General features: G+C 41.5%; 1 protein-coding gene across 1 annotated transcript in view; it reads right to left on the minus strand.

The window, feature by feature from the left end:
* Positions 1 to 320: 320 nt before the first annotated feature.
* Ccdc158 (coiled-coil domain containing 158) overlaps positions 321 to 27371 on the minus strand; it is a 79599-nt gene continuing 52548 nt past the window's right edge. Inside the window, exons 12-24 of the mRNA XM_028789175.1 lie at positions 26469 to 26658; positions 24427 to 24579; positions 22408 to 22520; positions 17450 to 17608; positions 15523 to 15615; positions 14484 to 14609; positions 13738 to 13886; positions 11115 to 11174; positions 8813 to 8872; positions 5276 to 5343; positions 3454 to 3612; positions 1690 to 1797; positions 321 to 574 (exon numbers count right to left, since the gene is read on the minus strand). Coding sequence (XP_028645008.1) covers positions 498 to 574; positions 1690 to 1797; positions 3454 to 3612; positions 5276 to 5343; positions 8813 to 8872; positions 11115 to 11174; positions 13738 to 13886; positions 14484 to 14609; positions 15523 to 15615; positions 17450 to 17608; positions 22408 to 22520; positions 24427 to 24579; positions 26469 to 26658 — 1515 coding nt within the window. The 3' untranslated portion in view covers positions 321 to 497. The remainder of the gene's footprint in view (positions 575 to 1689; positions 1798 to 3453; positions 3613 to 5275; positions 5344 to 8812; positions 8873 to 11114; positions 11175 to 13737; positions 13887 to 14483; positions 14610 to 15522; positions 15616 to 17449; positions 17609 to 22407; positions 22521 to 24426; positions 24580 to 26468; positions 26659 to 27371) is intronic.

Below are 27371 nucleotides of genomic sequence, written 5' to 3' on the forward strand. Positions count from 1 at the left end.
AGAGGTTTCCAAGTTTTGACTGGGGGCACCAAAGTTTTGTTGATTACTGATATTGACAGAACAAAGACTGTGTTCTCAAGTTCACCAAAAAGTTCACCAAAAGGTCCAGCATGCTGGAGTTTGTCCTTCTGTTCTTGGCTCTGCACCCCTTTACACCATCTGAACACGTTCCCCCACTCTTGAAACTCAGATTTTGTTAAGGTAGGGAAAAAATGACTCTACTATCTCAGAACCAGTAAAATAATTTAAAACAATTATACCAACATGCTAGAATTAGCATAAATTAATACATTATAAATATGACTCTCAAATCTAGCTGGTAATGTTCCAAGTTTTACTGTGAGAGCATTCAAAAAGTTTATTTCAAAATAGAATGTACAGGAAAGGGTATCTTTTATTAAATTTCACATAAAAAGAAAAAAGTTCCCAGGGCACTAATTATAAGTAACACCACAATTAATCATCAGGCTCTCTGTAGAGAGCAGGCAAGCAATGCATCATTTTAGTAACATTTTTTCCTGGTCTTTCACTTTCTGAATCCTCTTTTCTTGATTTCTGATCATTGAAGACATTGCTGAAATATCAATAAAACAAAGTTAGATTGTAAAATCAACTCAGGTTTTAAACCCCTCCACACTCATCTTCCAGGATAAGTTGTTAGCCTGCAGAACAGACCCACTCTGACCCTGGCGTGCATAGACTTCAACTCATCGAACTTTTGTAACAAATCCAACAGCCTCCAAGAAGCAGGACTAGACAACAGAGGCATAAATCAAGCACCTCAAGAAGGTACCAGAGGGAAGCCTCCTGTCCTTCCATCTCTGGGGACAAACTACGACAACAAGTAGTTTGGGGGATTTCTCTGTGTTCCTGTGCGCATGCACACAAGTGGAAATGCATGTGTGCCTTTGTCTCTGCTTGTGCCGGGGACTCAGCCCACACTCTTGTCCATGTTCAGCAATCGCTTAACATCAAGTTCTACCTATAGGCCTGTAGTTTAAATTTTGATAAATTCTGCCCAAAAACCTCCAAAAAAATTTGTTCAGAACTTTAAGCACCATCTTGCCAGGCATTACATCTGGCCCAAGGCACTGTTCCGATTAAACAGATGCCGTATGTCTTCCAAACAGATGCCTCTGGGATGGCATAGGCAGGATGAACTCAGTAAGTGTTGGTGTAAGTGGGACCTAACCCAATCTATGTTCTTTTTTTAAAAGACTCACAATAATATGGGCAGTGCAAAATGTTTTCTTACTGCTCAGAGCAGGCTGGGTTAACACAATTTACTTGAGATTTTCTTTTAACAGCAATGTGATGTAACCTTGGTGTGTTAAAGAATGTGGGCTTTAGCATTAGAAACTGCAAGGATCAAGCCTCAGTACTATTCACTACGTGTCGTCAGGACCCACACTCCCATGCTGCTGTGAAGGCCGCATGAAGACAAGAGCAACAGTGAGTTCAGGGGCTGCACGTGAGCGAGTTGTTAATGGATAGAGGCTGAGTATTAGTAACATGCTAACATTTATTGTACAAATGTCTGTTGTTAGAAAAATATTTCTTGTGTGTGCATGCATGTGTGTGTCTTTCTGTGAGTTTCCCCATTGCTGGGGATTGAACCAGGGGTTTGTTAGCAAGCGCTCTATCACTGAGCTAATTCCCCAGCCCTGGAGACAGCTGTGTATACTGTACCTTGGTTCTTCAGCTGTAAATCTTCTACCAGGGTTTGCAAACTCTCCAGTCTGTTCTGCAGCTTTCGGCATGTTTTTCCTGTTGTTTCTAGTGACGGAGACTGTGAATCTATTAGAAAATTGCTTAGATGTGATATTAAAAGTCTATTTAATATTTCTTTTATAAATCCTCAAATTACATGTTAAACAAGTTTTCTTATGAAAAATTTAAAACATTAATTTAAAATGAAAAGGTTTCCCACTTAAATAGTGCAATATCAGCTTATCTGGTTTTGTTTTAAATAAATTTGATTTACTATTACTGAACTACATAGTATTAAACAAACTCATGAGAAGAAGTCAGCGATATCCTGTAAGGGTCAGCTAGACATCAAACCTGAGTAGTGTCTAACTGGGGGCTTCTCAGTGTGTGACTGTCACCTGAGTGTGGGTGGTCTATGTGGTGGAAAAGGCTGGATGCATGCTGACACAGCACAGTGACCCTATGATAAAGTGGCAGCAACTGATGAGGGCTCAGAGGCACGAAAGCTGCCTGTACTAAGTGTGTGAAAACACTAGGCTAGCAAATGGATCACAGCCCCCAACTAGATTTTTATCGACTTACTTTTTATTCCAAAGAACCTTTTCATTGTAAATATAGTATTAAAGATAATTGTCTAAATGTTTTTCAGTTCAAGAGGACGAGCGACAATATCTTAGGAATCTTTGAACAAAAATAATATATATCATGACGCTTGGTGAGGACACGAAAATGGGGGAAATGTCGGATCACTGTGCAGTGTTACAGGCACTGTCCCCCCCCCAGCGATCACTCTTGACAGGTCAAGTAGCAGATTCTTACACCTGCTGTGCTTTGCTTGCTTTCTTTGACACAGGGCATTATTATGTAGCCACAGACAGGGTAACATTATGCTGTCATGGGTTGGGCATCACTATGTAGCCAGGGATAGCCTGGGGTTTACTATGGAGAATAGGCCGTGGACTCTGGAGACCTCCTTTTTCTGTGTGCTCAATGGTGACCCAAAGAGCTTAGAAACAAAATATACAGAATATAATGCATATAACAGTAGATAATAAAATGTACTAAACTGTGATTAGGTTCTGATTTTATACTTTAGGATCTAGAAATATGTATGGCATAGAATATCAAAAAACTAAGATGTTTTGACTATGACACAACACCTTGTGTGGCTTATTTCTTATCAATAGGGATGATTCACAAAGTGATGGGCTGGTTTTGGTCACTGCTGTATAGAATAAGAGAGATTTCAGGTACAATTCAATTGATATGTAACTCACATATTTTAAGACACTTATAGTACAAATCAAATTGTTTTTTATTTCTTTTACAAAAACAACTTTAAGAATTTGATGAAATTTTTAACAAGTTTGTATAACAGACATTTACACTTACAAAGATGTTGGCTAAAGGAAAATCCTATTTTAACTAAGCAAGAGTGGAAAGTCTCAGCACTTAGACACAAGGTATTATAAAATTATAAAACCAACAAATAACAGCAACAAAAAACAAGAAAAAGGTTCACTGTTCATGTCACACAAGAGTAAAAATGTATTTCTATATAATATCTAAGCTTTGATTCCACTAAGGCATGAGTGTGTATGTATATGCAACAGCTGTCTAAGTTAAACACCACATTACTTACAGCACCAACTGCAGGCTGTATATGGGAGGAGTGTGCAGAATCCACAACTTCCTGGATTAAGAAATCAACCAACCCCATCAGCAATACCAGATCCCTCTTACCTTTTGCAGAGCTGGGTGAATGAATGGGCTTTGTAGACCGATACTGTGGTGTGGAACCTACTGACTCCTCGGCTGAGCTAGTCAGGAGGGAGTGCACCGGAGACTTCTTAGGAGAAGAATTGAATGAACGAGAAGCTGAAATTTTCACAGATGGACTTGCTAAAATTGTATAAGAACAGAGGTAAAAAGAATTAGTTAAGAACAGTGTACTATACCCCCAATGACAGAGATAGGAGGAAAATACCTACGGTTTCAGGTTAGAACTTTAAACAGTTATGTCCTAAAAACGGTTGTACCTTATGTGATGGGTCAATCTTAGTTAACTTGATTGAGTTAACTAGATTGAGAAATATCTAGAAAACTGGTAGAGTACACTTCTGGGTTGTTTGTGAGGGAGTTTCTGGAGACAAGTGGCATTTACATCAACAAACTGATTGAAGACCCACCTTATACGTGGGTAGCACTGTCAACGGGCTAAGTCCAGTTGGAACAAAAAGTGGTACAGAAGCTCATCCATGGGTACTAGCTTAACTCTTCATGGGTGAGTTTGGTTTTGATATTGCCATCACCTGGAAACATCAGGGCCCAGCATTTTCACCCTTGAGTGTAGACTCAACAGGTGACTCTCTAGCAAGCCTCCCAGCCTCAGCCTCACACTGGGGTGGAATCATTGCTCCTCTTGCTGAAACTTCAAGATTCTTAGGCTAAGCAACTGTTCTTCCCTGCTAGTAACTTGCAGATGGCCTTTGTAGGACTCCCCAGCCTCTGAGCACGTATGTTATTCTATACTTATATAAGCACCTTATGGTTTTGTTCCTCTGGAGAACCCTGGCTTAGGAATAAGAATGTGCAGAACTCTGATATCCAGAGGTCTCACTTCAAGTCAGATCCACTGCCAATTTCATCAAACTGATTTAGGACTGTCAAATCACTTAGCTGTCTACAAAAATAAAAAAAAATGAATTTTGTACAGAAGATGGTAATCTTGATCTAAGTCTGAACCCGGTATCATATAATAAACACTAACCAAGTGTGTAAGGAGAAAGGATGACATGGTAGAAAACCAAGAGAAAACAATGCAAGTAGTAGATTACTGGTACAGAGGGAGACCAGGCAATGGAGCGGAAACTTCCACTGATTCAAACCACATGACTTTGAACACCAGATGTGTCCTACTCATAGAAAGAAAATGGAGATATGAAATATCACAGCTACTGGACAAGAGGGGAAAGGCATACTACATTTAAACAGGCATCCATTAAATTCACAGCTGACTTCTTAGTAGATACAGCAGAAACCCTAAATGGGGGAAATTACCCACATTAATAGAGTGGTGAAAAAATCCTAACCTGGAATTCTATACTCAGTCCCTCAAAATGAGGATGAAATACACAGTCTCAGGAACTGAGAAAATTTACCACCCTAAGACATACATTAAAAGCATTAAGTAGCAATTATACTAGTTAGAATGCAAAGAACCAAGATGTCAGCATACCAAAGTGAATAATTAAACAGGAAAATACAGATAACCTGTCCTAAGCCAGGTGTGGTGGCACACACCTTTAATCTGAGAGCTTGGGAGGCAAGTTGAACTCTGAGGCCAGCCTGGTCTTCATGATGCCCAATCTACAGTGTTGGCACTGTAGGTGCGAGAGCCCTAACAGGCAGACAGCCTAGCAGGTTCAATGAATAGTTCAAGGTGGGGATAACTGAATGGGAGCTGTAGGAAGTGAGAGTTAGTGGGGGCTTAAACACCGCTGTGTGACTCCAGCTTTCTTCCCTTGGAAGTGAGGTACCTCTACCGATTCTACTGAAAACGCACCTGTAGACGTGAACGTGAAGCAGCTAGAAGGATCTTCCAGGTCTCCTGGATGCAATGCAACTGGCTCTCTGGAAACGGAAGAACAGTACGCAGGTTAACTTTGCCAATTTCACTGGACTGAGAAACACATAGGAGATTATCCAGGCATTCAGCTAGGGCAGGGCATCTCTGGTGTTTCTGGAGATGGTTGGATTGTGGAGGCTCTCCATGAATGATGTTGAAGGAGGAGAAAGGGGAGGAGCCTAGTCATGGGAGCTAAGCCACTGGACACTTGTCTTTGAGGAGCCCCTCTAGTATTCTCCCCACATTCTATTTTCCTCGTTTCCATAAGATAAACAGCTTTTCTCTGCCTCGTACTCCTGTTCTGAGTTCTGTTCAAGCACATCCTGAACCACCGTAAGCCCAAGTAAAATCTTTTTCTCCTTTCTGTTGTTTCTTTCAGGCATAAGAGTTAGAGAAGCTAATGTAAATGCCAACGCAAACATTCTTTTCTGAAGCACAGTACTAACATATATGGACCAATGGAAGCCAATGCAGGCAAATGTGATGGCTTGAAATATAAACTCAAGATGCCCAATTGTAACTGTAAGTTGTAAAGGTTCTCAAACACCTGTAGTGGGAAAGCCAAAATACATTATAGTCTTGTATTCAGTACTCAAGAATGATTTTTCCCCTGCTTTGAGACAGGGTCTATAGTGTAGGCTGCTCTACAGCTCCCTATGTAGCTGAAGATGACCTTGAACTTTTGACCTTCCTGCCTATACCTGCTGAGTGCTAGGATTATACGTATGCACTCCCAGCTCGTTCACTAAAATCATATTAATGGAATCTTGGTTAGAAATTTTATTTTTTTTGTATATTAAAAATTATAAGTACAAATCATTTTTCCATATATTCTATAAGTTGCTATTTTTAATCACTCATTTAAACATGAGGAAAGCAGCTGGGTGTGGTAGTACATACTAACCCCTGCCTTTGGGAAGCTAAGGCAGGGGGAGCTGCGTTCCAGGCCAGCCAGCACTACATGACAAACAAGTGACCAGAAAGGAAACGGAAGAAACCAAAGAGAGTTAACAAGAACTCAGCATTAATAATACAAGGTTACAAAACTCTAAGATACAGTCAGATCCGTGGGTGGAAACAGGCCTGGCCAGGCTCAGTTCTGAGACCTACAGTCTGAGTGCTCTGGGTGACTGAGCTGACAACTGTTGCTGGGACACAGGGATGTTACTAGCGTTGCTTCGTTGCTGTTCAGTGCTTTATTCATAGCCATCATTGCACACGGTACAAGTTAAAGACATGACTGATGTCGTAATTTTGAGTTGCTAGAGAACAAGAGAGGTAAAGATTGGTAAGAACGGGACTACAGCAAGAAAACTGGTATGCCGGCTTCCCAGACGGCTCATCAGGGAAAAGTGCTGTACTAGCCTTGATGCTCTGAGGTCAGTCTCTCATCACACAGTGCAGGGAGAGAACTGGCTCCTACAGGCTGCTTCTCTGACTTCCACACATGTGCTCTGGTACATGCATGCGCACACAGTCACACACATACTATAAATGTCAAGATTTTTAAAGGAAAAAGTCTCGGTCTCTGAAACGCATACAGTGGAGTCTCTGGGAAGCTCTACAGACAGTTGATTATCACAATACATCTTATGCAAATGCAGATGTGAGAATCCAGGTGGCTTTGGCTATGCTAGTCATTCAATTGTAAAATAATCTTTTCAGTGATGTTTTTTTAACAAAGTAAGTGTTGACAATTTCATTATTGAAAGAAACAGCTTTTTCTTTTTTTTTTTTCTTTTTTTTGGTTTTTCGAGACAGGGTTTCTCTGTATAGCCCGGGCTGTCCTGGAGCTCACTCTGTAGACCAGGCTGGCCTCAAACTCAGAAATTCGCCTGCCTCTGCCTCCCAAGTGCTGGGATTAAAGGCGTGCGCCACCACTGCCCGGCCGGCCGAAACAGCTTTTTCTAATCACAAAGAAACTCTACAGTGGAGCTTTTGTTACCTTGGGGGAAGTAACTCTGCCCTATGCTTGTGATTGGCTTCTTCCCAGATAGCTCAGTGTAAGTCCCCAGAGGCAGTACACAGTAGTGGCTACAAACTTGTGCTTTGAAGCCATTAAGGCTCATGTTCAAAGTGGCCTTCAGAGATTACAAACTGAATGTCCTTGGCAAGTTTCTTACACAATCTGATTTTCTTAATTTCTAGCCTAAAAAGAGGAAGATAATAGCTACCACATACTTTAGATAAACAAAATGAGATAACTCTAAAGTAACTAGAAAACAGGAGGGGTGGAATTATAATTAATTATTATTCAAAGGTACAGTGTAGTACTATATATCCAAGAAAGAAGAAAATCAATACATCATTTCTGCTTACATGAAAACAAAGGCAGAGTTAGACAGATTCAATTTATTGTATGGTGATCAAGAAACAGAGTATTTAAGATACTCTGCCTTGATTCAGTCACTAAAAAGTATTTACTGAATGGTTTTTTGGTAGGCATTGTGTGCAACTGCTGAGGACACAGGTATGAATAAGCTCATTCATAACTTAGCCAGAGTAACTATTGCTGCCATGAACACCATGACCAAAGCAACTTGGGGAGGAAAGGCTTTATTCAGCTTATCCTTCTACACCACAGCTCATCACCAAAGGAAGTCAGGACAGGAACTCACACAAGGCAGAGACCTGGAGTAGGAGCTAATGCAGAGGCTTACTGGCTTGCTTCCCCTGGCTTGCTCAGCATGCTTTCTTATAGAACCCAGGACCACCTGCCCAGAGTTGACACCACCACAATAGGCTGGGCCCTTTCCCATCAATCAGTAATTAAGAAATGCCCCACAGGCTTGACTATAGCCAGATCTTATGGAGTCATTTTCTCAGTTGAGGCTCCCTCCTCTCTGACGACTCTAGCTTGTGTCAAGTTAACAAAACTAGCCAGTACAATAAATAAAATTTAAGTAGTTCTGAGTATGTAATCATTTTCATATTCTTTTTCTATTCTTTTCTCATACAATACATCCCAACCACCTCTCCACCTCTCCTAGTTTCCACTCCCTACCTCCCCTCTCCCCTAGATCCACTCCTCCTCCATTTCCCTTCAGAAAAGAGCAGGTCTCCCAGGGATATAAAATGAATGTGGCATAATAAGCCCTAATATCAGGGCTAGGTGAGGCAACTCAGTAGGAGAAAAAGGGCCCCAAGAGCAGGTGAACAAGTCAGAGACACCCCACTCCCACTGTTAGGAGTCCCAGAAAAACATTTGCATACTCTTAAAAAAGATATAAAGATGGTTTATATTTTTATGGGTCATGAAAAAAAGATTAAAGTAAGGATTTTCTGTAAGTTATTTATAGATACACATTATAGTTTTATGCAACTGAAGGGTCTGGACTGAAATCTGTCTGCTTACATGTTCCAAGGCCTAGGACAGCACATTTGGTACATTACAGAGTTCATGGGCTTGAAGTCAGAGAACTGAACAAAAAGAACATTTTATAAGCAGGGGCAGGCAGTGAAATCATTCCTCACCTGCTCAGAGTCTCACTGGATTTGCTGCCTTCCGTGGACTCCCTCAAGGAGTTGTTGCTTCTGTTGGCAAGAGAAGAGCAGGAATTAAAAAGACAATGTTATAAAGCTGGGCACAGCAGCCAGGAGCTTAATCCCAGCACTCAGAAGGCAGAGGCAAGCCAATCTCTGGGTGTTCCAGGCCAGCTTGGCCTACATAGTGAGTTGTATGTCAGCCAGGGCAACATAGTGAGACCTTGTCTTGAAAACAAAATGAAACAAAACCACAAAAAAGATAGGTTGTATTTTCTTATTGAAATAATAAAAATTTGTAAGAGAAATAGTTTATTCTTTACTGGAGGAGGGTGCTGGGAATTGAACCCAGGGCTGTGTGTAAGAACAAGCTACACCCCAAGGACAATTTATTTTTATATTGCTAGCTAGATAGGTCATCAAGTGTTAGCTTTATGATAAAACACATTTTCATTTGAGTGCTGATTTTGGGCAAATACAGACTGAAAAGAGTGATGTTGAAGCTCTGGCTCTTCTGGGAGAGAATCCTAAGTCAGAAGGAAGACAGCTGTGAAATGTCTTTCCATAAAAGGCTCGCTGCCAAGTCTGACAACATGAATGTAATCCCTGGAGCCCAGATGGAGAGACTAGAATGCACTTGGCACTTGGGGACTAAAGATAGCTTAGTATAATGCTTGCCTGTCATGTATAAAGCTCTGGGTTTGATTACTAACACCATGTAAACGGGCAGCATGGTTGGCTGTAATCCTAGCAATCAGGCAGTGGAGGCAGGAGAATCAGGAGTTATTCAAGATCACCATTCCTGGCTATATATAAAATCCTACCTCAAGATTATAAAAAAAGGGGTGGTGATGGTGGAACTATCTAGTTAGATTAGAGCACAGCACATCAGCATAGGGTGTGATTTAGGGTGATCGTTGCTGTGATGGAACACCACGACCAAAAGCAATGTGAAGGAAAGGGTTTATTTAGCTAATACTTTCACATCACAGTTCATCACTGAAGAAAGTCGGGGCAGGAAGTCAAGGTAGAAATCTGTCTACCTAGAGACAGGAACTGAAGCAGAAGCCATAGAGAAATCCTGCTTAATGGCTTGCTCCTTATGGCTTGCTCAGCCTGCTTTCTTAAACAACTCAGGACCGCTTGCCTAGAAATGGTGCCACTGCCTGTGGGCTCAGTCTCCCACGGCCATCACTCATCATGATAATACCTCCTGGGCTGGCCTACAGGCCAGTTTTACGGAGGCATTTCTCAACTGTAGTTTCCTTTTCTCAAGCAACTCCAGCTTGTATTAGTTTGACTTAAACTAGCCAGCACAGGCTAGTGGCTAGAACTCAGAGTTTTTAATGCCATACTGGGAGATCAGTGTTCATTGTAACAGGCAGTGATGAGACAGGATTTTTAAAGCAATGAGTTTTGTGTCCTCTCTGAATAATGAACTATTAGACTTTTTTTTCTTTTTTCTTTTGCTCGCATTGTTCTCAGGAATTGTCCTTTTTAGAGTTTTATAGAATGTTGTAAGTTTTCTTCATCTTTAAATGATTTCATTTAGAATTCAGCTATTCAGTCGATGAATATAGGATCATCTTTAGTACAAGTCTTACAATCTTACATTGATGCTGTTGTAACTTCCTTCTGAACCACCTTTCAAAGTTACAAAGGACACAGTAAATACATGTAAATGTAGAGAAAGTCCTTTGGTATGGCATACCAGATCAATAGGTCTATAGCTAAATATCAGTGCTTTTATCTGGATACTGAATGTCCTCCTAAGTCCCACAAGTGAAATGAAGGCTTAAGGCTTGGTCCCCAGCTTGGAACCACTGGAAGGCAGTGGACCCTTCAGGAGTTGGGGCCTTGTGTCACCGTGGCTGACTTCCAAGGGAACCGTGATCCCTAGCCCTTTTCTCTCTTGCTTCTCAGCAGCGAGGTGAGCAGCCTGCCTCCTAGTCTACATAGCTTACCACTGCCATCTGACACCCTCGACAGGGTCCCAAAGCCTGACTGTAGGCTGGAACCTCAGAGATGTGGAGAACTTTTGTTCTTCTAAGTTCCCTCAGGCAGTGTGCTGAGGCTCATAATCAGCAAGATTTAAAATAAAAAAGAAAAAGCTTTCAGTTCACTTCTAGAACCTTAAGTCCTCTTTAGAGTTGAGCAATGTAACAGCTTTCCTTCTCTGAAGCCAATATGCACATCAAGTTTCATGAAAACTATTCAAACTGACTTCCCAATTTTCCAGGCCATAGAAAACATTCCTGCACAATGGATCAGCCTAAGAGTCTGACATTCTTACCTGTGGCAGAGCTCTGATCTCAGGCTTGATTCAGTGATGCAGTCTCTTACTCTGTCATCTCTGCAGAGACAGACAACTCAGTCAACCATACACATGCATCTCTGTGTAGATAGAACTCAGTCAACCATATACACATGCATCTCTGTGTAGACAGAGAGAACTCAGCTGAGTTAAACACATGTGCATTTCTGTATTCATCTTTTAGATACAACCAACTATTCACTTATGCTTAACTTTTCTTTAAGATATCTATCATCACTATATTTTAGGCATCCAAGCAAATCTACCAAAAGCCAGCTAGTCCTGGATTTCAGCTCAGACAACGCTTTCTTCCATGGGTTTGTTTTTGGTGTTTAGTTTGTTGTTGTTTTAACAGGTTGGAGCTGTATAGCACTGGCTAGCCTGGAACTCAGCATGTAAACTAGGCTAGCAACAATCCTCCTTCCTCTGTTCACAAGTGTTAGGATTCTAGGCATGCCCACAACACAGGCTTTCTTACAGGTATTCTTCAGCACTTCTTTGGCATTATGGAGAAGTCAGACTTTAGTGACAGGGCCATTTGGAGGATTACAGAAAATTCACCTGAATTATCACCAAATACATTTGTTTGATGCACTCCCAAGTTCAAGGCCACTGGGGACAGCAGTGATAGAAACTGACTGGGGAAGCCGTGGTAACCCTCCCCATCATTAGTGCTCAGGACCAGACTTGTGACATTCTCTTGGTTTCATAAGAGGAAAGTTAGTCTATGCTATTTATTCATCTGTCAAATCACTATCCATGCACAGAGAGCCTATTACAAAAAAAATGAAAGTCATCAGCTTGGCATGATTACACATGCATCCTAACACTCTGGATGTTGAGGCAGGAGGATCAAGAGTTCAAAGCCAGCCTGGGGTAAGACTCTGTTTTTTAAAAAAGCTGTATGTGGTAGTACACCCTTTAATCCTAGTACTCAGGAGGCAGAGGCAGGCAGGTAACTATGAGCTTGAGAGTAGCCAGGTTTACACAGTGAATTCTAGCACAGCCAGGGCTACACAGTGACCCTGCCTCATTCCCACACTCACAGAAAAGAAAGTGTCCTGCAAGTCAAAGGATTCTTTGCTGGAATAGCCAACAGAACATTTCTGACATTATGTGCCAGAGGTAATGCAGTGTCATGATACATAACCAATATATTACTAATGCTTTACTGTTATTATTAGCAATTATATAAGTTCAGCTAATGTCAGCATTTAGATTATATGTTTTCAGAACATCTTAAGGAACTGGAGATGAGTTACATAGAGATATTAAAAAAATTTTACTTTCACATATTTGCCTTATAAACATATTAATATTACAAAAATAAGATTAACACCAATATGCATACCATGCTAAATTAATATAAGTTTATCTAAATGACAATGCAAAGGTACTTGAAAAGTACTTAAGAGTCTCACTGATCTCTGTAGATATGGGCAGGGAGGGGCTGGTGAGCTCACTGAATCTGTTTTGGATGAGACTTATTAATTTGATATAAGCCATTGTCAAGAATAGCCAGAGACGCTGGGCAGTGGTGGCACACGCCTTTAATCCCAGCACTCGGGAGGCAGAGGCAGGCGGATTTCTGAGGCTAGCCTGGTCTACAGAGTGAGTTCCAGGACAGCCAGGGCTACACAGAGAAACCCTGTCTCGAAAAACCAAAAAAAGAAAAAGAACAAAAACAAAAAACAAAGAAACAAAACAAAACAAAACAAAAGAATAGCCAGAGACCTGGGCTTTTCCTACTACCTTATTCCTTGAATGCTCCTGGTTCCCAGTGCTACGCAATAGACTGTGTGTTGCACACAAATCAGCCCTTTGGGATTTGTTTCTTTCTACTGTAAGATGGGACAAATACATGCTGTCCCACCTTGTACTGTCCTGCTTTTTCACCATGCTTCGGAAGGACAAAAGGTGACCAGCCATGTGAGATCTCTGGCAGGGCAGACATAGGCCACTTCCCTAGGCAGGAGATTAGCAATGCAACTGAAGTTGAGGGCAGTTCTGGGTTGTTGAGGAATGAGAAGGTAACTGAGCAACTAAAGCTGAGGAGAGACTCAGGGTGCTGAGCTAAGGGTATTGGGAAGGTCACGCTAGCCATGGGAGATCAGAAGCACCCGGCAATTGAGCCAATAAGGCAGGTTGAAAAATAAGCTAAAATGTGTGTGTGTGTGTGTGTGTGTGTGTGTGTGTATGTGTGTGTTTCATCCACAGATCCAAGGGAACCTGGGTGGGCTGGTAGCACAGTTGGCCTGGAGCTTAAAGCAGCTAGCAAAAACTATGAGCAATACCACCTTCTCACAACTGGTGGTGTGTGATACTCAAGTAAGATTATGGATGTGAAATCTCTTGGGAATCATAAATTACTACAAATTAACATTGACTAACACCGTGCGCTGGTCACACTCTGGACTAAATGAGCACTCGTTTGCTCTTGGGGGCTGGCCTCTTTGCTTTTGCCTCATCTCTCCACCTTCACACTGCTTCAAAGGTGTTTAATCCTTGACCTTCCAATAGGAGCATGTGGACAACTTAATGGTGGCACACTCCTGGGAGGAGCTTTGCCATCATGAGCATGCAGTCTTACAGAGTCACCTACAATGCTCCAAGAGACGCATTCCTCCCGTCCTCCTCAGTCTTGCTCAGGGGCATGGCCGGCTCCTCATTGATCACACTTCTCAGCTCCTGCAGAAGCTGCTTCAGGTCCCTCGTCGGGTCCTCCTTCAGTGTGCTGGTTTTTATAGAGTGCTGATTAAAGCAACACACATCTGTACATTATATTCTTTTATAAAAGTAATGTAGCTGCTAGACAGAAATGATGGAAAAGCAGAATAAATGCTGGTTTCTTGTGCAGTGCACAGGTCCATGTCAACTACTAGTCATTTGGCTAGCTCCCATCGTTTATGTAAAAAGTACCTGCCGTGGTTCTGATGATCCTGTTGCCATTTTAAAGACAGGACTTTTAAAAGTAAAAGTTTGATTACTAGAATTGATATATGGAATAAGTCTTTCTTTTTTAAGAGTTAGAGCTGGCTACTGATTATAAAGAATTTGTACATCTTCAGAGAAAGCCTGAACTTATAGTATCCATTTTTGAAAATATAAAAAGTTCTGCATATAATGCAATTAAAATATACTTTAATATTTTGTTATCATTAATCCCAATGACTATTTCATTTTGTCTTTTCCAAGAAAATAACTAATAGTGAAGAAAATATTTTTTTAATCTGGATTCCTAAAAATTGTATAAATCTAATATCTAGTCATTGAAATGCTGGTTATAAACATTACATGTGAAGGTGACTTTTCCCATTCATTTTATGGATTACATGATTGGTTACTAACATGAGACAGGAAGCTGGCTGTCAACTGGGAGGACGGGACGTTAGAATGAGACCGAGTCACAGATGCTGGCTGGAGAAGGCGAGGTTTCATTGAAGAATTCGAGGTGTATCCAGGGCCCTGAAGTTCCTACAAATAATGCAAATGTGAGCCAACCTATGGCTACAAAGAACTGTGACATCAAAATTACTTTTTAATTTCACAGGCAAACCTATTATTAAAACTTTAAAATAATGATCAACTTAAGCTATACTTCTGAAAAATATACACATTTCAGTATAAAAGCATTGTTTTTTAAGAAAAAATGCTTCATCATGTAGATTATTCCACAAACAAGCTAAACATTGATCCTTTGGGTCTTTGTATTCACTCAGCAAATGTAAAACTCTCCCCTTAGGTACTCAAGGCAGGCACTTGTGGAACACTGTTCTACTTGCTTATTGTCAAGTAGGACTAAAATGTGATGTTCCGATGTTATCTTGAATCACAAGTGTGGACACACTGAGTAGCAATACCTCCACAGACTTCCTAAGTGCTAGCAGTAGATGGTGTGGAAACTAAATATAAGATATGCATGGACCTGGGAGTTGGCTCAGGTGGTAAGGGCTTGTGTGCAAACCTAAGGTCTTGAACCCTAGTACTCATGCAATGAGCCAAGCATCTGTAACCCCCGTGCAGAGAGCTGGAGAGATGGGGATCCTGGGGCCTTGCTGGGTGGCCAGCTGACCTAACCAGTGAGTGCCAGATCCAGTGAGAGACCCTGTAAGGAAACGACTGAGGAAGGAACCCAACATGAACCTCTCGCCTCTACAGTAGTCACTTAAAAACACACAAAGATGATCTCTCTCTCTCTCTCTCTCTCTCTCTCTCTCTCTCTCTCTCTTTTTGCCTCCCTCCCTCCCTCCCTCTCCCCCCCCTCTCTCACACACACACACACACACACACACACACACACACACACCATGTATGTAAAGAAATATCAAAGCATATCAAGCATAGGCATTGTTCCTGCTTAAACTATGTATTATGAAAACACCCTTACTTTTACATCCAAAGTGTGCTGAAGTTTTAGACGCACCGATTCCTGTTCCTGGCGCTGTATTATATCTTGACACTCTGCAAACTGCAAAGACGCCTACAATCGAGCAACCATAAGTGGTTTATCTCCCATTCTTTATGCACTTTTAATTTATTAACCTGTAATAAAGTTTTCAGCTCTGTATTCTATGATCATGTATCTGTCACATTTAGTCATGTGGCCTATCTTATCCAGTGTACACTCAGCACACACTCAGTGATTAGTATGAATGAATGAACTAAGGATAAAATGAGCAAAAAGCTTTATCAAAGCATAAAATTTACATCTGGGCTCAGACGTGCAGGCCTAGAATTCTAGGACTTAAGAGGCAAAGGCAGAAAGATCAGTAGTTCAATTTCACCCTGGGCTATAGAGCAAGACTGGGGCCACATTCAAAAATCCAAAACTACAACTGAATTCAGAATGGCACGTTTTAGAAACCATGGCTGGCACAGTCGGATCATGGAGTATTTTATCTAACCACAAAGGTCTGGCTTCTTAGGAATTAATGATTGGCTTTGATACCGTTAGGTTTTCAGGGTTTCTAAGTAACAGGAAGATAGATTTATCCCTGTGTAACAATGATAAATAGTGCCAGGCTCTTCTCCTTTCGGCTGTCTTCTACCCAATCTTTCCAGACCCAACAAGGTGTCAGATATTGGCACTATCATTTTATTAACATTTAAGAGACTGTATTCCACCTAAAGTGTAGATCATTTTTGAATGGTAGGCTCGATACTCATGGAGGCATGTTTACTCAAATAAGAATAGCAAGGACATATTATATCTACTGCTCCTATGACTGTGTTAGCTTGAAAACTGTAGGGAGAATATCTTGTATACTATCCATTGAATAGATGCATCACCTGTTAATTTAAAAACCTATGACCTAATAGCTTAGGCAGGAAATAGAAAGTGGGAAATCTGGGAAGAGAAAGAATTCTGGGATACAGCCAAGTGGGAGTTCCACCCGGGAAGATGTGAGGAAGCTGAAATATGGTAACTGAGCACAGGTAAGCAACCATGTAGAAGAATGTAGATTAAAATAAATGGGTTACCTTGTTATGGTTCTAGTCAGAGAAGAACCTAGCTATATGGCTAAAGTATTTGTGAATATATTTTGAGTCTGAGTCTTATTTCTGGGAACATGGGACTGGGAGGAAGAACCAGACCCTAACTTCAACAGAAAATGGTTATTTTGCACAGAGGAAGTACACTATTATGACTTGAGTCAAAACTGTTTCCCACAGGCCATGGAAGCTTTAGGAAGTGGGGCCCAGCAGACAAAAAGCCTCATAGAGCAGCAGTTCTCAACCTTTAGGGGTTGAATGAATGACCCTTTCACAGGGGTCACCTTAAGACCATCAAAAATTTCAGATATTTACATTTGTTATTCATAACAGTAGCAAAATTACAGTTATGCAGTAGCAACAACAATAATTTTGTGATTGGGGGTCACCACACATGAGGAGCTGTATTAAATGGTTCCAGCATTAGGAAGGTTGAGAAGCACAGTCTGAGAGACAGCCTTTTCTTCACCCTGGCTTCACGCGTGGCTCCCTGATCTGTCATGAGTGTGGCTGCCATTCTTCCCACTACCTGAGCTCCACAGCAACCTTCCTTACATGAGGTACTGAGAAAAACATGAAATCGAGACTGAAAACAAGCCTCTCCTGTCCCTCCCAGGCAGTTTGGTGACAGCCACACAGAGGGACCGACTAACTATGAAATGGCAGATTCCTAAATTGTCTCTTCAGTAAGTGACAGCTTGCCTCTGCGCTGTAAGATTAAGATATGATGCAAGTTGGTGGTACAGAACTTCCACTGAGAATTATCCTATTCAGCTGTTGTCCAGGTGCTAACTCCCACATCACCTCAGCTAATAAACTACCTTGTCAAGAGCGACTTCCATGTTGGCAACCTTCTCCTTCAAGCGTCGTTCCTGAGATCGCAGCACTTCTAACTCCCCAGCCATCTTGTTTTTTTCTGTTGCTACGGTACTCAACTCCTGGCTGAGCTTACTCTTCTCTTCTTTCAAAAAGTGTTTCTCCTACAATTATGGAAGACAAAGAATCAGGAATAATTGCTGATAAAAAAAACGTGCTAAGTGCTGAAGCCTAAAACTTCTGTCAAAAGACTCTGATACAGTTTCATTTCTACTAGTACCACTTCTTAGGTCCTCAGATCTTTAATAACATCTACAAAGTATGAAGCAGCCGTGCATTGTAAAAAATAGAATTTTGCTCTGAAGTACAGCTTCAGGTCAGGGATGGAGATTCCTCCTGAAGTTCTTTTATTGTTCAGGATTGTTTTCACTATCCTGGGTTTTTTGTTTTTCCATATGAAGTTGAGAATTGTTCTTTCAAGGTCTATAAAAATTTGTGTTGGAATTTTGATGGGGATTGCATTGAATCTGTAGACTGCTTTTTGGTAAGATGGCCATTTTCACTATGCTAATCCTACCTATCCATGAACATGCGAGATCTTTCCATCTTCTGAGATCTTCTTCAATTTCTTTCTTCAGGGACTTGAAGTTCTTGTCATACAGATCTGTCACTTATTTGGTTAGAGGAATAATGATTAAAACTCCTCGGTATTGGTACAGAAAGAGACACATTGTTCAATGGAATCAAGTCAAAGACCCAAAAATAAAGCCACATACCTATGGACACTTGATTTTTGATAAAGAAGCCTAAACCACAAAATGGAAAAATGAAATAATCTTCAACAAATGGTGCTGACTAACTGGACATGCATGTAGAATAATGAAAATAGATCCATACTTATCACTATGCACAAAACTTAAGTCCAAGTGAATAAAAGATCTGAACATAAAACCAGATACACTAAGTCTACTAGAAGAGAAAGTGGAAAATACCTTTGAACGAATTGGTACAGGACAGAATTTCCTGAACACCAATGGCTCAGGCTCTAAGACTAACAATTGATAAATGGGACCTCATAAAACTACAAAACTTCTGTAAGGCAAAGGACACTGTCAATAGGACAAAATGGCAGCCTACAGATGGGGAAAGGATCTTCACCAACCCTACATCTGACAGAGGGCTAATATCCAAAATTTACAAAGGACTCAAGAAGTTAGACATCAACAACCCAAATAACCCAATTTAAAAATGGGGTACAGAACTAAACAGAGAATTCTCAACAGAGGAATCTTGAGTGGCCAAGAAATACTTAAAGAAATGTTCAAAGTCCTTAGTCAACAGGGAAAATGCAAATCAAAACAACTCTGAGGTTCTGTCTTACACCCATCAGAATGGCTAAGATCAAAAACTCAAGAGACAGCACATGCTGGCCAAGATATGGAGCAAAGGGAACACGTCTTCATTGATGGTGGGAGGTCAAACTTGTACAACTACTTTGGAAATCAATTTGGTGGTTTCTCAGAAAACTGGGAATAGTTCTACTTTAAGACCCAGCTATAGGACTCCTGGGCATATACCCAAAAGATGCTCCAACATCCCACAAAGATATTTGCTCAACTATGTTCATAGCAGCTTTATTTGTAAATAAAGTACCCAGATACTTGAAACAATGTAGATGTCTCTCAACTGAAGAATGCATAAAGAAAATGTGATACATCTACATAATGGAATACCTACCACTCAGCTATTAAAAACAAAAACATCATGAATTTTGCAGGCAAATGGATGGAACTTGAAAATATCAACCTGAGTGAGGTAACTCAGTCCCAAAAACATGCATGGTATGTACTTACTTATAAGTGTAAAAATACAGGTACCATGTTACACTTCACAGACCCAAAGAAGCTAAACAAGGAGGAAGGTCAAAGAAAGGAAGCCTGAATCTTACTTAGAATGGGGAATAAAATAGTCATAAAAGGCAGACGGTTGGAGGGAACTTGGAAGGGGAATCGGGAGGGGAATGTGGGGTTTAGGATCAGGTGTGGGGAAGGACAGGAGAGATGGCTAGATGGCCATGAATATGAATAGAAATCTGCAACTGACTGGGGTGAGGAGATGAAGGGCATCTCCAGGAAGAGACAGAGACCTGAGATAAGAGAGACTCCCAAGAATCAATGGGGGTGACCTTAGCTGTGACTCACTACATTGGGGATATGGAACTTGAAGAGGCCACCTCCTGTAGCCAGGCAGGAATCCCAATGGAGTGATAAGAGACATCAACCCAGCTATGAGACTTTCATCTCAAAATTTATCCTGTCTATGAGAAATGCAGGCATGGGAGATGGAGCAGAGCCTGAGGGAATGGCCAACCAATAACTGGCCCAACTTGAGACCCATCCCATGATCAAGTACCAGTCCCTAACACTATTAATGATACTCTGTTATGATTGCAGACAGCATGTTGTCCTCGGAGAGGCTCGACCCAGCAGCTGACTCAGACAGATACAGACAGAGACAGCCAAACATTGGATGGTGCTTGAGGACTCTCATGGAAGAATAGGAGGAGGGACTGCAGCCCTGAAGGGGACAGGAACTATACAGGAAGACCAACAGAGTCAACTAATATGGATCCCTGGGGCTCTCAGAGTCTGAACCAACAATCAAATTGCATAAACAGGCCGGACTCCCTGCACATATGTAGCAGATGTGCAGCTTGGTCTTCATGTGGGTCCTGAACAACTGGAACGAGGGCTATCCCAAAAACTTTTGCTTGTACATGGGATATGTTCTTCTAGCTGGGCTGCCTTGTCTGGCCTCAGAGGGAGAGGATGTGCCTAGCCTTGAAGAGACTTGAAGTGTCAGGTTTGGGAATACCAGGGGGCCCACCTTCTCAGAAAAGGGGATGGGGGGGCGGGGGAAGGTCTGTGGGAGGAGTGACCGGGGGGATAGTAAGTGGAATGTAAAGTGAATAAATAAAAAAATTAAATTAAAAGAAATAGAACATTGGTGCAGTAGGATTAAATAATGGTATACTAAATTTTACTGAAATTTACTTTAAATAATAACAGTTAAAATAGATGCATTTATTTGACAGTCTCAAGAGTTTCAATTTTGCTTCATGGTTGAACATTTATTTTACAAATGTCTACTGTAGGTTGTATGACATAGAAACAAAAGAGACAGACAGAGTTCTAGCTCTCAAGTCACATGTCAGGATAGTGGTGGAAATAAAATAGCTGATATAATGAGTTTGGTATTAAAAGGTTTTTCAAATTAGTTTTCTCCTCTAGAAAAGTACTGTGGAATGAATATAAAGAAAGGCCAACTGTTAACATGAAACATGGGCATCACATGATCTAGTGTGTTTCTTTCTATTTGTTTTTCATAATCAACATGTTTGCTACAAATACATCAGAAAGTGTTGTCATGATACACTCTGTGTGTGTGTGTGTGTGTGTGTGTGTGTGTGTGTATTTTCCCTCCCTTTTCTGACTGGACTGGGCAGGAGCATCTGTAGAATGAAGATGGGTTTGTTTCACAAGTGTCCTCTTGTTTTGTCTGAGAGTGTCTCATGTGGAGGCAGGCATGGGTGACACAGAGCAGTAACTCACAAAGTCCTAATCATCAACTGGGAGAAGCACTACTTTACATTCCCAGAAGGAAGGATTAAGGAGAAAGGGAAGGATTATGTTCAGGAAAAAGATAGGAGAGAACAGAGAAAGGAAACCCAGTAGGTATATAAAATAAGGGTATACAATATATGTACATTCTAAAGGATCCCCAGGGCTCACTGTGGGTGATCAGCTAGTAATTCATTTGGTTACATTGATTATTTTTACTTATGCCATTTCTTTTGCACTTTCGTTAGTCAGTTCTGTTATAAAAATGAAAATGTAAATTTGCTTCAAACTGATGTCAAAGAACATGTGAACATTACATAAATTTCATGTTTGCTTACAAACACTTTTCAGTCAATGACTGTGAAAACTGTGTGACTAGCCAGAGCTGTGCAGGAATACACAAAAAACCTACACAAATACTCTTCAAAGGCATGTATCATTTACCCCACTTTATGCTGGATTATGAGCCACATTAGGTCTTCCATTCCTTCACAAATGACGGACACTTTCATGAGCAAAATCCAGTTTTCTTTTCAAATAAAGACCATACATACATGTACATTCACATTTCATTTTCTTACCTGGGAACCAAACCAGGGCTTTGCACTTGCCAGGCAAGCAGGATAGCACTAAGCTCTCCCCAGCTGCTGTAGCACTGAACAGCCCCACCTATGTTAAGCTGTGTCCCTGTCCTCAGGCTCCTACCTCTCTGTGTCCTGCAGATCTCACTGCTCATCTAAGCCCTGAAGTGTTTAGTACGTAATTCTTTACAACATAGTTTAAGGAAGACATTAGAACGGTATTTACATTTATAAACAAAATATAATCCTGCCACTACTAGGACCTTTAACTACCCCTGAACTTGACACTAGCTATTCTTTAGGATCTTGGAGGTGACTCAGCAGTTTAGAGCACTTGTTATTGCAGAGGACTCAGGTGTGGTCCTCAGCATCCACATGGTGGCTCACAACCACTCACAACTCCAGTGCCAGGGCATCTGAAACATCTGTCTCTGTACACTTATGGTATGCATGTGGTACACACACACACACACACACACGTATATATACATCTATACATACACATATATGCACACACATATGCAGGCAAAATGGTCATATACATAAAATAAAAACCCTAAAAATTCAATTAAATTTAAAAATTCCTCATGCAATATTCCTTTGGAAACTTCCCCCCATTCTCTCAATCAGAAATCTCTCCCCAACTGTACTTCCTGCACCATGCCTTCTTCTGCCTTATGCTGTCTTAAGGAGTGAGTGAGCAAGGGAGCGAATGAGCAAGTGAGTGAGCTCCCATGCTGGTTCCTCAGGACAAAGACTCACCTTATTGGCACTTGTCACGGCCTCTTCTAAAAACTGCACCTTGCTCTGCAGGGCATCTATTTGACCTCTCTTGGCTGTGATTTGCTTCTGCATGCCCATTGCCACCTTCATAGCTGTGAGAATGATGCAAGCTGTACATTTTCAGAGCCTACTGAAATTTATGGCAAGACAGCAAGTGAACTGCACTAAGGTCCCTGGAAGTGTCCATTAAAATATAATGAAGTAAGGACTTTAGGGTTCACAGTATTGGGTTATATAATAACTGCATCAAACACTTACAGAGTCTCAACTAAATAAAATATATATGCTGATGTTTTGTAGTTTCTTTGCTATCAGAATTAATTTCACTGACTATTGTTAGTCTCATGTTTTCATTGGTAATAATAACACTGAACAAATTTATACACATATAGAAAACAAACACATAGACAGTCATATATGTTTAACCAAGATAATTTTTTTCAGAAACCCATGTTTTAAATATCATTTAAGACATCTACTATTAACAGACTTTTAAAAGATTCCAAAGATATCACAAGCCATTCCATTTCATTCTCAAAAGTTGTCATATGCTAGGACTCACTACAGTCTCAGTAGTAAAAATGCCACAGAAGCATACAAATGATTGTTTTGGGGGAAATATGAGACTGTTTTACCTTATTTTTAATTTTTTAAAAGATTTATTTTATTTTATTTTATATGGATGAGCTTTTTTGCCTGCATGTATATATGTGTACCACGTGTGCTTTATGCTGCCTGTGAAGGCCAGAAGGAGTGAGATCCCCTGGAACAGGAGTTATAGACGGATGTGAGCCACCTATGTGAGTACTGGGAATTCAACCCTGGTCGTCTGGAAGAGGAACAGGCGCTCTAATCTGCTAGACTGTCTCTCCAGCCCTCCATGAGAATGTTTTAGCTGGAGACACTTCGCAGACTCCTTAGGGTGTAGTAAGCTAAGGAAAAAATATGGGGAGCTTGTCTTTACATAAAAATGTAAAGTCAGAAGACCCTATCTTTTATTAAAAGTCAGTTGAGGAGCTTTGGGTCAGGCTGTGCTATAAATTAGAAGTTAACAAGATGGCTCAGGAGACAGCTAACTCCAGAAAGCTGTCCTCTGACCTCAACACACACACACATACACACACACACACATAGACACACACATAGACACACACAGACATAGACACACACAGACATAGACACACACATACACACACACAGACACACACATACACACACAGACATAGAACAAAGCCTGACACGGAGCACTCACATGCACTCTCTGGCAATGAAGCAAAATCAGGAGCTCCAGGTCAGCAAACAAGAAAGATTGCCTCAAAAACTAAAGTGGAGAATAATGGAAGAAGACACCTGATGCCGACCTCTGACCTCTACACACATACTTGCATGCAAACGCATATTAAAGAAATCATAAAATACAGGAACTATACTTAAATTTGTATAGTCAGCTAATACAGATATACCCAGAATGGTAGAAGGCCCTGAGAGGAGCAGTTTCACTCACAAGCACGTGCATGGATCAATACAGCCGTGAGGAGAAGGTGTCAAGTACTCTGTGAGATAAAGACTAGTCTAGAGGTCCTAATACCAAATCTCATCTCATTTTTATCACAGTGAAGAGGTCAAGAGCTGCCAATTAGCCATCGAGCCACAGTTTATGTAGACACTGTACATGTAAAAAATATGAGGTTCAATGAAAATTATCAGTGGCTTGTATTTCTAGCTTAAAAATAAGGGGAAACAGGGAGATTTGTTAGAAATTACTGAAATAGCCATAGAAAGAAAAAGTGATATGTCTTCAGATATATTAGGGACTAAAGCACATATCAATCTCCCTTAAACCAGTAGACACACTCATTTGTGCCCCCAGCACCCGTACCTAGGTATGTACTTCTCACACTACCTGGCACTGTGAAGTGGCACTGAGCAGTATATCCAGGACTGTGTTTGAACAGTAGGCAATGGGTTTAAAACCAGAGGGGCTGAAGCAGAGCATACCGTGGCCATCGGATCCCTCCATGGTCTTGAGCGTGTTCCGCGTTTGCTCCAGTTCCGACTGAGCCGACTTAAGCTGCATCTTCAGTCGGTTTGTAGTGCTCTCCATCTCCTCACTCTTGTTCCGGAAGTTCCTCTTTAAGACTTCATAGTCCTCTGTATAACACGGGGACAATGTCCGTACTCAGTGATAGCGGCATCTCAGAGGCTGGAAACAAACTCACTCGCTCCAGGCATGAGCTGTGCACACAGCGCAGGGATCGGCTGCACTGCTTTTCACCCGCCCTCCCTCACCCCTTCCCTCAGCCACCTTCTTCCAGGGCCTCTCCCTCCCGGTCTTTGTAATTAGCTCACAACTTTCCATCTTCTTAGGTTTTTCCCAGCCTTTTATTGACTGATTGATTAACTGACAGACTGACTGCTTTTGAGACAGGGTCTCACTAATGATGTAGCCCTGGTGGCCTGGGAATTTCTATGTAGTTCCAGACTAGGCTAGCCTAGAAGCCACCGAGATGCACATGTATCTGCCCCTAAGTGTTGGGATTAAGGCCGTGTCCTAGCACACCTGCATTTATGTCTTTTTATCTTACATCGTCTTCTTGGATGACCATCTACACGACGACTACGGTAAATGACTTTAAGGCTTCCACATGTCTTCCCAAAATCTATTTCTTTAAATTGACTTCCAAGAGTCTCATCTTCCTCCCACTCTAAGGTACTTAGTATATACTGAACCCAAGGCCTTGCCTATACAGGCAAGTATTTTACTACCAAGTTACACCCTTCATTTATTTATCTATCTCTAGTAACTATCAAAATTCCCGGAACACAGTCAATATTCCAGCATTAATGAAGGGAGAGACTCCCAAGACCCCCACTCAGCTGTGAAACGTTTGGTAGTTGATGGCTGCTGGGGAAGACTTAGTTTTTCATTTTGCTTTCAGGGGTGTTGGAGGGTGCCCATGCTTCGGTGGATGGCCCTAAATCCATGCATATTTAAGCAACACTAATTGAAATTAGTGGGCTATAAGATAGCAACAACAATAATAATAATAATAGGACACACAGTTGAGAGAGAGATGGGAGAGGGCTCCAGGGAGAGTGGAACAGTATGGATTTTTGAGGGGAAAGCAAGGTCTCATGTAGTTAGGTTGGTCTCAACTCAACCCACTGCTGAACATAAGCATGGACTCTGGACTTTCCCTGCCGTGCATCACACTTGGCTACAGTACAGACTTACATACACAAGTCTAGCTGCACACAGCCTCGTGCCTCCTCTGACTGCCTCCGCCTTACCCTTTGCTCTCAAGGCTGCCTCTTCCCTAGCTCCCTTCTTAGTTATTGCTAGTATTGTTTCCTAATCCCACAAACTAAAAACCCACAACAAATGCACCAGTCACTAATTCTACTACTGCAACCTTCCAAATTATTCTTTGTTTTGCGGGTACAGTGGGGGGGGGATGTGGAGGTGTGTGTGGATTTTTGTTGTTGTTTTGAGAGAAGGTCTCACTATATAACTCTGGCTATCCTGGAACTCACTGAGTAGATCAGGCTGGTCTTGAACTCAGAGGTCCACCACCTCTGCCTCCCCACTGCTGCGTTTAGAGGTGTGCAGTACCACACTGCCCAAAGGAGTCTCAATTCTTTGCTCTTCTCCCATCCCTGCTGCCACTGCCTCTGCTCAAGTCCCCATCATACGGATTTCTCCTCTCAGTGGTTTTGTATAATTTCTATTTACACATGTCAGTGTATTAAACCTTTAATCAAGTAATTTAGCTCAAAGGATGCGAGGTTCGAATTTCCATAAAAATAAAGCTGTAAAGACAACCCCTCAGGCTCGCCCTACTCTTTGGAACTGAGGACTGAATACTGGTAAAGGGCATCAAGACACAAGCTCCTCACACACAAGTGTGAGAAGTGCGGTGCAGATCACAGGACTGGAGCAGCTTGGCTATCTGCATTTGCAGTGTGAGAGCAGCCATTCTTCTTTGTTAAGTGTGTGGGACCTCACTGCATTCAGGACAGACGGGACTTAGGTGGCATACCTGAGAGATTGTTTAGTTCAGTCCTACTAGTCTTCACCTCATTTAACAGATGGTCTCTCTCTTGTCTGATGTCCTTCACTGCTCGGAGCCGCTCGGAGCCTGCGTTCACCAGCTTCACCTTCTCCAGTTCAAGATCACTCACTCTGGCTTCAAGCTCCCGAATCTTTGCATCTTTCTTATCTTTTAAAATCTGGTTTGACAAATACAAAGTCCAGTGAAAGAAGGAAAAGAACATGTACATATATAGCACAAACCAGTTTCACTGATACTCTGTTTACTTTTAATGTCAGTACTTCTAAGGACACTAATATAGTTTTCTTGTGATAGAAAACCCTGAGAAGCAACTTAGGGTATATGTATGGGTGGTACTTTGGCTCCCAGTTTCCAAGGATGCATCATGACAGGAAGGCATAGGAACTGGGACATCTCAGTCCAGTGGCAGGGATGTGCTATGTAGTTTCCTGACATCTTGGCAGATCAGAGAACTCGGGCCAGAACCCAAAGCAAATATTACCTTCAAGACCTGCCTACAGTCACCCATTTCTGATGGCTAGGTCAGAGACCCAAAGGTTTTACAACCATCCAACATATCACTGTCACCTGAGAATAAGCACTCAAGCCATTAGCCTGGGAGGACATCCCAAACTCAAACCATAATAGTTGGTAAAGGAAAGAAACTAACAATGGAAATGAAAGGACTGAGGGAGAGGATGGATATGAGGGGGTGGATGTGAGAGAAGGGGATGGATGTGAGAGAAGGGATGGATGTGAGAGAAGGGGGTGGATGTGAGAGTAGAGGATGGATTTGAGAGAAGGAGATGGATGTGAGAGAAGGGGTGGATGTGAGAGAAGGGGGTGGATGTGAGAGAAGGGGATGGATGTGAGAGAAGGGGTGGATGTGAG

Source organism: Grammomys surdaster, unplaced genomic scaffold, assembly GCF_004785775.1.
Source record: "Grammomys surdaster isolate TR1022 unplaced genomic scaffold, NIH_TR_1.0 125793, whole genome shotgun sequence".
NCBI classification, from domain to species: domain Eukaryota; kingdom Metazoa; phylum Chordata; class Mammalia; order Rodentia; family Muridae; genus Grammomys; species Grammomys surdaster.